Source organism: Neodiprion fabricii, chromosome 2, assembly GCF_021155785.1.
Source record: "Neodiprion fabricii isolate iyNeoFabr1 chromosome 2, iyNeoFabr1.1, whole genome shotgun sequence".
NCBI classification, from domain to species: domain Eukaryota; kingdom Metazoa; phylum Arthropoda; class Insecta; order Hymenoptera; family Diprionidae; genus Neodiprion; species Neodiprion fabricii.
This window is the reverse complement of record NC_060240.1, coordinates 119880-130789: the sequence shown is the minus strand read 5'-3', so window position 1 is coordinate 130789 and position 10910 is coordinate 119880. Positions and strand designations below refer to the sequence as shown.

At 38.6% G+C, this 10910-nt stretch overlaps 2 protein-coding genes across 3 annotated transcripts; one reads left to right on the top strand and one right to left on the bottom strand.

The window, feature by feature from the left end:
• The first annotated feature begins 37 nt into the window (after positions 1-37).
• Positions 38-3487, top strand: LOC124174973 (eukaryotic translation initiation factor 3 subunit I). The gene is made up of 5 exons (XM_046554730.1): positions 38-443; positions 720-966; positions 1432-1712; positions 1798-1998; positions 3188-3487. Exons 1-5 carry the CDS (start codon positions 441-443, stop codon positions 3434-3436), a joined length of 981 nt encoding a protein of 326 aa, XP_046410686.1. The 5' UTR covers positions 38-440; the 3' UTR covers positions 3437-3487.
• On the bottom strand, positions 1757-9458 carry LOC124174962 (poly [ADP-ribose] polymerase). 2 transcript variants are annotated; one of them, XM_046554680.1, is made up of 6 exons: positions 9093-9458; positions 8563-8704; positions 7919-8445; positions 7069-7274; positions 4714-6544; positions 1757-2453 (listed from the first exon to the last, which is right to left on the bottom strand). In XM_046554680.1, the coding sequence occupies exons 1-6, from the start codon at positions 9213-9215 to the stop codon at positions 2424-2426; spliced, it is 2859 nt and encodes a 952-aa protein (XP_046410636.1). In that variant the 5' UTR covers positions 9216-9458; the 3' UTR covers positions 1757-2423. The 2 variants fall into 2 exon arrangements, with proteins under 2 accessions (XP_046410636.1, XP_046410635.1); XM_046554679.1 differs by lacking the exon at positions 1757-2453 and having other exon boundaries at positions 3278-6544; positions 9093-9450.
• Between the last annotated feature and the right edge of the window lie 1452 nt (positions 9459-10910).

Below are 10910 nucleotides of genomic sequence, written 5' to 3'. Positions count from 1 at the left end.
GTCACTGACTGGCGGCAGTAAGCTGTCGCGCGATTTCAGAACGGAGTTGCCAGTACTTGCAGTACTACGGGTATATTTCGGAATACACCCATAGTGCTCCTTACCTCTGCTTACCTCTACCCTCCATAAAGTCAACCTATTAGATAGTTCACAGCTTCGAATTAAGGGCATAAGCTGCACGAAGTTTTGCGACGGTTTCAGCATTCATCAAGAATAGTTGAGCAATATGAGGACTTTTATAACGAAAGAGTTTCCATCTACCCTATGAGGTCGGCCATCTTCTACAATATCTAGTCAATGCTGGGTCATTTCGTTGACGGTTTGTGGCTCTACTCATCTCTTTCTGCCGTTCGGCCAGGGCGTGTGTGAGACGTTCAGCTGGTGCACTAGTCGATTTTGTGGCAATTTTGGAGCGCTGATGCTATATTAGTTTAGATAAAATGGTAAGTTTCTGTTCTTAAAATAAATCTGTTCTATCATTATGCCAGATCATACCTCTCCTACGCGTGCACACACATAAACACGTGTGAAAATTTGCCTTCCCGTGCCTAACCTCAAGTTGACACTGCAAGATGTCGATTCAAGTACCTATATATCTTCGGTCAACGTTAGAGGAGGCTTCTTGTGAAATGATGTGTGTTTCATATCAGACGTGGTTATATTGAATGTGTCTTTTCGAATTTTCGGATTCCATTGTTTACGATTGCATTGTGTTTTAGAAACCTCTCATGCTTCATGGGCATGAACGTGCCATTACCAAGATCAAGTACAACAGGGAGGGTGACCTCTTGTTCTCTGCAAGTAAGGACAAGAAGCCTAATGTCTGGTACTCCCTCAATGGAGAACGCCTTGGAACTTTCAACGGTCATAATGGTTCCGTATGGTGCATCGACGTTAATTGGGATACTACTAGATTCTTATCTGGAAGTGGTGACAATACTTTATGTGTATGGGATTGTCAGACTGGTTAGTTACCTCTTATCGTTCTATTCCAACAGACTCGTACCATATCTATATGATGAAGGTGATGTGAAACTGGTCATTGCTGGATTTGTAGTATTCTAAACAGTGAAAGTATTTGAATTTTATCCTAGAGGAGCTGCGATAATTTTGTCGGTCTCTGTCTGTTGGAAAACTAATACACTTGCAAATTTAAGATGTTACTGAACCTAGGTGATAACTGTGAGCATCATGAACAAATCAATAATATATAATCAAATATCCTTTATAATCCGTGGAATTGATACAATGATTTGGGACATGAATGTGAAATTTTTCCAATTTCTTTGTCTGACTTAGTTTTACCTACTTAATCCGGCAACATGAAGTCGAGCAAATTGGTTTAATTAATCTAAAACATGTAAACTTATGCTATTTTGAGATGGGTTGAATTTCACGCAACAATGATTCTCCGTATTTTTCTCGATTCAGGAAAAGTTGTTGGTCAATTGGAAACAAATAGTTCGGTGAGGACATGTAGCTTTAGTTATTCCGGGAATCTTGCTGTCTATTCAACTGATAAAGCTTTGGGATACCAATGTGAAATGTTCATTATCGATGCACGAGATGTCGTTTCCAAATCATCACAAGAGAATGCCATACGACGAATACCTATCAACGGCCCCCGAATCTCTGCTATTCTTTGGGGTGCTCTTGATGAAACCATCATCACTGGGCATGAAGATGGTGAGATTAATCTCTGGGATATGAGGGTGAGTTGTGATTCATATGACACAAATATTAATCTTGAATTAAATTACAATTCCTCAGTTTACTTTATTTGTAATACATTCACAGACTGGGAAAAAACTTAATTCTATGAAAAGTCACAAGAGTCAGATCAACGATATGCAAACCAATAAGGATGGGACCATGTTTGTGACAGCATGTAAAGATCATACAGCGAAATTGTTTGATAGCGAATCTCTGGTGTGCTTGAAAACTTATAAAACCGAGAGACCGGTCAATTCCGCAACAATATCCCCAATTTTGGATCATGTGAGTACGCAATTTTACATAATGTCTTGAGCAGGTGCAGCAGCATTTTAATACTTTCCTGAATATTGTACAAGATTAAACATTTTTTATAATACCTGAAAAGTAACGATATTACCATTCTGACACTTGAGAGAAGGTCGGAGCACTCCCTTTTTTTCTGCTAACTTTAGGGGAATAGTTTACCGTTGTTGACAAGTGTATCGACAACATAGGTGACATTAAATAAGGTGGTGCAAGCCACTTACAAATGAGATTGTGATAATACCTCGATTCCTTCTGCATCGATGCAGTACTTTTGCTTCAGTTACGGGCATACTTAGCAAAGTGTTGTCCCGATCGTAGCTACTTAGAAATTGCATACCTTATGTCTAAGTAGCACTAACTGGTGATCTTATTTTTTTGGCCCTACTAAAACTTGACACTGACTACAGAACGTTCTGCCTTTTAGTACACTTCTATGTGTGGACTAAGGTATGCACAGTATTCCTATGTTATATTACAAAAAAATGCAAAAATGTACATATTATGTACACCCAGTGAAGTCGATTTGGAATCCCCCTAATTTTAGCAGCTCAAATATAAGGTTGGCAGCTCTAGTGCCCAACTTACGCCTATTAAATAACATGCGGTATCTGTTGGATGAACCGTAGCAATTAGTTAGAAGCTGCCAGAGCCAACCTTATTTCTGACCCGCTTAAACCAGGAGGTTCAGAATCGACTTCACTAGTGTGTAAGATACAAATTTTAAATGTCGTTCAATTGAATATACTCCTGATTTGTCGTTTGACTTGTCAGCGATTTGGGGAATGAAATTAAATTTTTATGAAAATTAAACGATTGGAAATTTGATGCCATGCAGCTTGGACAATTTTCTACTCAAAATGCAACTCTTTGGTTACAAACTGAAAAAAAAATCGTTCACGTAATATCCAAATTTAGGAGTCGTGGTTAATTTTTTTATTATATACTACTCATTAAACATCCATTACAAATGACTTGATCAAGTTATAACAATTCGTATTTAGTGAGTTGGCAGAAAAAGCAAACTCCCTGTAAATATGCAAATTTGTAGAAAAATGACTGATTCTTTTTATGTGAAATTGTCGGCAAGACATGTAAAATTACATCCGTACGTAACGTGGTTGTGTAAAATGCGAATGTAACAGATCGTACCTATATCCATTTTCAGGTGGTACTGGGTGGTGGCCAGGATGCCATGGACGTGACCACGACATCGGCTCGTCATGGAAAATTTGATTCACGATTTTTCCATTTGGTATTTGAGGAAGAATTTGCTCGACTCAAAGGCCATTTTGGCCCTATCAATTCTTTGGCCTTTCATCCTAATGGACGGAGTTATTCTACAGGCGGAGAAGATGGATATATTCGTATCAATACGTTCGACCAATCTTACTTCGATTTTCATTTTGAATATTAATCAATAATTGTACTACCATTGTACTAATATATATCGAATCTAAAAATTTTACACAACACGTGCTCTTCATTTATTCCGCGTAATGTTTCCTCAATATTTCGAATCATTTTTCGGAAACATAAAAACCATGAAGGAGGATGTGAGACGTTTCCAAGGAAATGCCTGTATCAAGTTATCGGTGTCAGATATGTTGCTTAATTTTTCTGTACGTACCAAATTGTCATATTGCATGAATTTTTTTTTTTCGTTTGCTTGCATCTGATACACTGACAGATTAAAATTCGTTAATTTTGCATGTCACATATCTGTATACTTACGTGAAATTTCAAGGAATAAGGATACAATGGAAAAGTGGAAAATGAAATTGGCAACAATTGCAACATAAAATACGGTTTTAATATCTATGTTAGTATGATTTATTATTGAAAGTAAAAATCGTCTCGTAGAAAATATGGCTGATGATTATTGTATAAAAAATATTGGACAGAAGGTAACTTCGGAATTTATCACTATTCTCAAATAAGGATACATACCTATGAGAAGTAGAAACCATCATATATACCAAGTATAACTATATGCCAAAAGTAAAAAGATGAAGGAAATATAGCGCAAGAATCAAATATGAATTTTCATATCACTGGTTTGGTCTGAAGTCCTAATTTATTTTGCTCTCAATAACATTTCAATATCGTTCCTGATTTGAATGCCGACAATGGATTCCCTTCACTTATTTATCATAGCAAACTAAAAACTTGGTAATATTTTTCAAGGTTGAATGTCCCATGATAATAGCACTTCTATGTATACGTAGATGTATTTGAAATTTAATTTATTGTAGCCCAGTCTTTTGGTTGAAGCTTGGGCCTAAACTTGACTGATACTCGGTAGCGTAATCAATGAGAAAAACATTTGCATCAGGATTGGACTGATGTACTCAGCTTATACCTATGCTCAAAGTATAAAAAACAAAAACGAGTAGACTTGACAAACACAATACAACTTATTATTACGCATAATTCATTATCAAATCGGTAGGCCTTATTTGGAAGTTTGGCGACCTCAAATGGTCTGTGTGGTATGCAAATATCAAACTACTTGTTTGAGGTAGGGCAGCTGGCAAGTAACATTGAAAGTATTTCAGCTTATAGTTTGTACCGGAAATTAGTTTTGACCAAATATTGTACTTGAACTTGGGCCACATCATATACAATATATTCGTTGTACAAAAGAGAAGTTGACTTTGAAAGCTTAGCTGGTACTGGCTTTCCGTATGGCACCTGAACTCCATCACTTGTAATGTGAAAATCGTCTGGGTCTGGTTGAGTCTGACCCAGACCCATTGTAGAATGTTTACCTTTTGGTAATTTTTCAACGTAATCCGCTGCGTGTCGCTCATAGGTATTGCCCAGAGCTACCTCGCACAGTAGCAACAATCCAGTCGGATTTTGTCGGTTAGTGCAGCAATAGTTGGCTGATTTTGACACCATATCAGCAAAGTATATACCTTTACCAAACATGTAACCGGTGACAGGTGCTTCAGGTGGCGCAATTCTCAAACCCTGGGACAGTATACCGACGAAATTTGTAGTTCTCGATCCATGCCATAAGAGCTTTTTATTTGGTAGCTTCTTAAATGGCTTGTAACGCTTGTCCTCGCCTTTACGTTTTACCACGAATACTTGATCTATCTCCAGCTCGTAATGAGAATGAGTTGATGCGTGGGTATTCTTTACATATCGTTCAATTAATTTGTATTCATTTGTTTCTACATCAAGAACGTCAATGTCTGTATTCAACTGTTCATAATGGGCATCAAGAGGATTCTTAGATTCATCTGTTTTTGCATTTAATAAGTTGTAGGCAATTTCTAGCTCCAGTAACGAATCCAACATCTCCGACTTGGATTTGATTTGCTCCTCGTTTTTCAAAATTATCGGATCTGATACTCCAAAATCATGTGGTATAAGCGTGTAAAACCTATTTGAAGCATCCACAAATTTACAATAGTCGACCCCGCCAGATTTGATGAATTCTTGCAATTCGCTTAGCACTTTGTAAGCCTTATCGATTTGTTTCTTTGACAATTTACCCAGTGGCATTTTAGCCAAATCTATTTCGAATTCCAACATTACTTTTCTCATTGTGTCAACGTCGAAAATAAGTTTAATCAAATCTTGTAGCGGTTTTTTCAGGTTACTCTTTATCTCCGATTCCATCAATTTTTTCGTTGTATCATCATCTCCGCCATAGTCTACATCAATTGGGTACATCTTAGATGGGATTTTAATAAAGTTGTCACGACGACTCCATTTGTTACCCGATTTCTCCTCATATAAAAATTCAAATTGCTCTATACACTTTTCCAGTGGAAGGTTTTCTATCTTTGTGCCTCCAATGGATGTGCCGATTCTTCCCCAACTCCGAAATAACCAGTATTTTTTCTGCTTATCATCTTTCAGTACTTGTAACTTGTAATAACTGTTCTTCTTTGATTGTATGTCAGTTATTCCGAGAGTTACCGTATACTTATCTCGACCATTTTCGTAAATGTGGGCCCTATCTTCTAGCCCGCTATCGGGATCAACCGCTCCTCCACCTTTCACACGCATCTTGATCTTTCCAGACACAGACTTTTCAAACTGACTTTTACCCCTGGACTTTGATTTTTCCATCACTGCTGTAATTCGTAAACTTGGATCTCCGCCCCATGTGCATATGTTTTTTTTATTAATAAGCATAATGGCTGGTTTATCAAATTCTTTGGCTTCGTCAATGAAGTCTTCTGAAACTACTTGTATGTCGGCCTCTTTAATTTCTTGCATTCTTTTGTTCATTTTTTCAACCTCCGTTGGATTAGAAATGCAGGCAGCCAGATTTTTGTGAATTTTTGTACCAAGTTTGCCCCCCAAGAGCAATATCTCTTTTTTCAGCTCTTCCTTGTCTCTCTGAATTTTGCCGATTACAAAAAACTCCATATTTTTCAATGGTTTTGGTTTCGCTTGTATTTTTGGACCGCTGTCTATTTCATCTTCTTTTTTAACAGAAGAAGATGTGGTAGGTGCTGTGATACGAATCAACCTTCTCATCACTCTAGATTTGTATTCTTTACTGAAATTATGAGATAATAAATCAGGAAATAACTTTTCGTGTTTTCTTTCTGGATATTGTGACTTGAACATCACGGTCAAAATATGGAGCGTAGAGGTAAGGAGAAGTATCTCATATGGGTTTTCAACTGTAAAGGTGTCCACCAAAAGCAGCGAATAGTGGTTCAACAAGTCACTAGAATGGCGCTCATAAGCAATAACAGTACCAATCTGATTGGTGCTTAGCAATCAGGGTTCAATTGGGATGAATCCGATTGGGGTTTTGCGGAATTTTTGCTGCAGCATCACCATTTTAACTTGCCTCTACTTTACAGACACTTTATATACATGGAGACAGTCATCCTTACCTCTACCCTCCATAGGTCAAAGCCAAATTTAGGGGAATCAGTATTTAATTTTTCCATATTTGGCATAATTCGTCCAGTACTTTGACATATTTAGTGTTAATCAGAAAAAATTGACTGTGAGTAAAAAAATGTGGGAGATTTAATAGGTAATTCCAATGAAAATCATTGGCGTACTCACAGAAAAAGATGCGCCTCTTTAAGGTTAGCAGGCACTACGAATTTTGATCGTTTTGGATCTTGTGTCACATGTTCACATTTTGTCCACTCTGTTATATCACCAGTGCATATGTAACCAAGCCCAGAGTTGTAAACCAATTGCCCTTGGCATTTTGTGCATGGGTTTAAAACTCCGAAAATCATTGCATCTGAGATTCTATCTAACATCTGTAACAAAGGAAATAGAATATATCACACGAATATTTCAACAGTTTTTACAAATCTATTCAACGTAGATATCGATCGATTAACAAGCTGTGAGCAATTTTAATTATATAAATTCTATTATATACAAGGTGACCCGGGACTGTCGTTCCATAGGATACCAATATTTGCCTGTAAAAATCTGAGACTCAAACGTTCTTTACTTTTTATAGGAAATTCATCATTTGCGAATTACAGCTGTTTGAAATTGGTTAATTCAGTGGCATTTGATGTCTTAGGGCAGCTGGTGAGCACATGATGGTCAAATGATGTATAGCTGGCCCTGTTCTCAATTTGTTTTGAATCATCACATGCTACTGGATTGGAAAATTTTAAACAGCAGTAATTAGCAAACGGCAATTTTTCTATGAGAAATAAAAACCGTTTCAGTCACAGATTTTCACATGGTATACATTAGTAGCCTATGGGGTGATGGTCCTGGGTCTCTGTATACGTATTATACAGATATGTACATGGAAAGACACTTTTCAACAAAACTGTGAATTTCATTCCATTTTTTAATTTATTTTTTTTTACCAACAAATTACCTTTAATCATTAGTGAAGCCTGAAAGTGCAAATATTGCGTTACAATATAGTGATACTTACATCGGAGATTCCTTCGGGAACTTTTTGTTTGTTAGCTTCTAACAAGGAAATAAGAGCACGTTTGTGAAGTGCCGATAACTTGTCTCTCATACTGAAAACCATCTGATTTTGTAGCTTCAGCTGTAATTCTTCCTCGGGATCAGAAGGCTCAGACTTAAGTTTCTTTGTTGGTGGTGCATCTTCTTTAATCTTCATTAAAGTTTTTTTCAGGGTCTCTTGATCCTCCTTATTCAGTCCATCAAAACCAGGAAGCTTTTTTCCAGTTTCAAAGAATTCCAACTCTTTTCTGAGCTTTGAAAAGCATTGGATATGATACCATCTATCTTGACCTCCGTAGGCTCTGGCATTTTCACTCTCGTAATCCTTTTTTGATATTCTGACCTCATTTTTAATAATAGTTTCTTCACAGCCTCGACACATGGCTCGGCTAGACTTAGCATACTCAACTTTAAAGTCTTTCAAAGCTCCTGATAATGGGGCGTCAGATCGCTTCTTTCCTCTAGTAGGTGCCGTATTTGAAACATTTTCTAAAATAATATCGACAAGATTTGGTGCTACAATTATTGAGCCTATATCGGCTCATTGTGTGCAATAAACAAAACTTCTTTGAATTACAGTTAATGAGAACAACAAATTACACAAACCAAGCGCCTTTGAAACAATTTCTTGATCCTCCCATCGGATTCCATCAAAATTAGCAATATCATCTGTTGTTTTTGGGCGCTGCTTCAGAAAAAAACAATCAGAGTGATACCAATGAGGTATTTTACCATCGTGGAACGGACTCTGGAAATAAATTTATTCAACAATTTTAGCAATAATTTGATAAATAATAAATATCTTTTACAATTCAATCTTTGCAATCATAAACTTTGGAGCAGTAATTTACAAAGTATCAATACTCTGAAAGTGTCGTCCAAGAGGCTCAAAATGATGACGTCTTGCACTTGCTGCATTTGGCATGCACTAAGTGGTATTTTACTGATCTTAAAACTATGGGAATATAGGGTCATTCATTGAATACTCGGCTACGGGTGTCAATAGGGTAGCAGATTTTATCCGAGGCCCGCATAGGCGTTAGGTGACCGGTATTCAACCGGTATTAATAACCCTGTGGTTATATGCTGGGGAAAGTGTGTGCAAGTGTGAAGTCTTTTATCAACGAATAACCCACCTGCACCATTGCGGCGATTCTCAAACTTCCTTGCGCGATGCTATTTTTGCACGTCTTGCATCCAGCACGCCCACTTTTAGAATATTCTACATAATACGGCAATTCGCAATTCTTAACACTCATCGTTGCCAATCAATAGTGATACAATGAATATGATATGCGTCGTTCAGCGTTGTGCGGAGAAGAGGAAATAAAATGGCGGGAACAAGAATGTACTCTTCGAATTTCTACTTCTTCCCTTCTCCCACCTGTTTGGGTTCCGAAACTTCATGATTTTGTGACTGCGGAATCTATCGACATATAGATGGCGGAATCTCAGGCTGTCGCTTTGGTACCCATGTTGTTGACCTCGCGAAAACTGTGGCCGTGGTTATGAGAGAGCGAGATATACCCGTATCCCCCCCGCTGCACCGGAAACTCTGTCTCACTCACTCTGCAATTGATAAGCTGAAAGAGAACGTATTGGCCAACCAGGTTGTAGAGCGAGCGAGACAGGTACATGGCATGAGTGCTCTATCTCACTCCTCCGCCATACTTTCCGTATACCCGAGGCTACCTCCAGTAGTAAGTATATGCTCCAAGCTTTGGCGTTCTTGAGTTATCCTCACTTTTCGTCTATACTCACCCAAAAATATGAATCCTCGGCTCGATTTGATTTCACAATGACATCTGACTGAGCACCAGAAACTTCTGCTGCGTAGTAGCAATATGTCAACAAGTTATGTGTTTTACCATAGCTTGTTGCTCTGAGACATCTTTTGTTGTAGGTATAAAGAAAAATCGACAGTAAAAACATTGCCGACAGTGTTTGACACGTGGTTTGACCAATTTACCCAGGGTTTGAGGTTATACTCTCATTGTAATAAATTGCGCATGTGCCAGTTTCGCGCAGCAGGGAGTACGTTCTGCGCGTGCGCTCCTATCATTTTAAAGGAATTCGTGCAAAATGAAGAGCCGTCGAACACGGCCAGTATTTCACATACGTATATTACATATATGGTATTTCACCGAGTTACATACTGGTTTGGAAACCCGTAAGGTGGAGAGTGATTCAAATAGTGTGCCAAAAGCGTAGTGCTCATTTCTGCCACTTGGAGCAGTGCAACCTTGGGGTAAGCCAATCAAGTTAGAATGGGAGAGGTAGCTTTGGGTGTATTCCGAAATATACTTCCAGTCAGCCCCCTGCAACTAGATCGAGCGAATAAGTAAAAAGAGTAACCTAGTATGTCACATAATTTTAGTTCTTATTGAAGGCGCTAGTAGTGCAGTTGCACGGGTTGCACCACTGTATCAGTGGGTTGCACTCTGTAAAGGCCGTAAAGGTAATCGCGCAAACCGTGCAACTGTACTACTAACGCTCTCTACCGAGTGTGACAACATAGACTCGTTTTCTGAAACACGGAGTGACAGGGGGCTGCTTCCAGTACTGCAGACCGTGACGTCACCCAGTCAACTGCGAACTGCGTTCCGTTTTTACTTCGAGTTGCCAGTCGCAGTAAAATCGGAATGCTACACCGAGGATGCGGCCATCTCTCAAGTACTGCAACTCCCTCACGTCCCAGACCGCAGTAGTCAGAGTCAACAACGTCACAAATTTCATGACGTCACTGACTGGCTGTAGTAAGCTGTTGCGCGATTTCGGAACGCGGTTGCCAGTACTCGCAGTACTGCGAGTATATTTCGGAATACACCCTTTGAACAGCCATGCAATCGGAATACATCCTTTGAACAGCCATGCAATGGGTGTATTCCGAAATATACTCGCAGTACTGCAAGTACTGGCAACCGCGTTCCGAAATCGCGCGACAGCTTACTGCC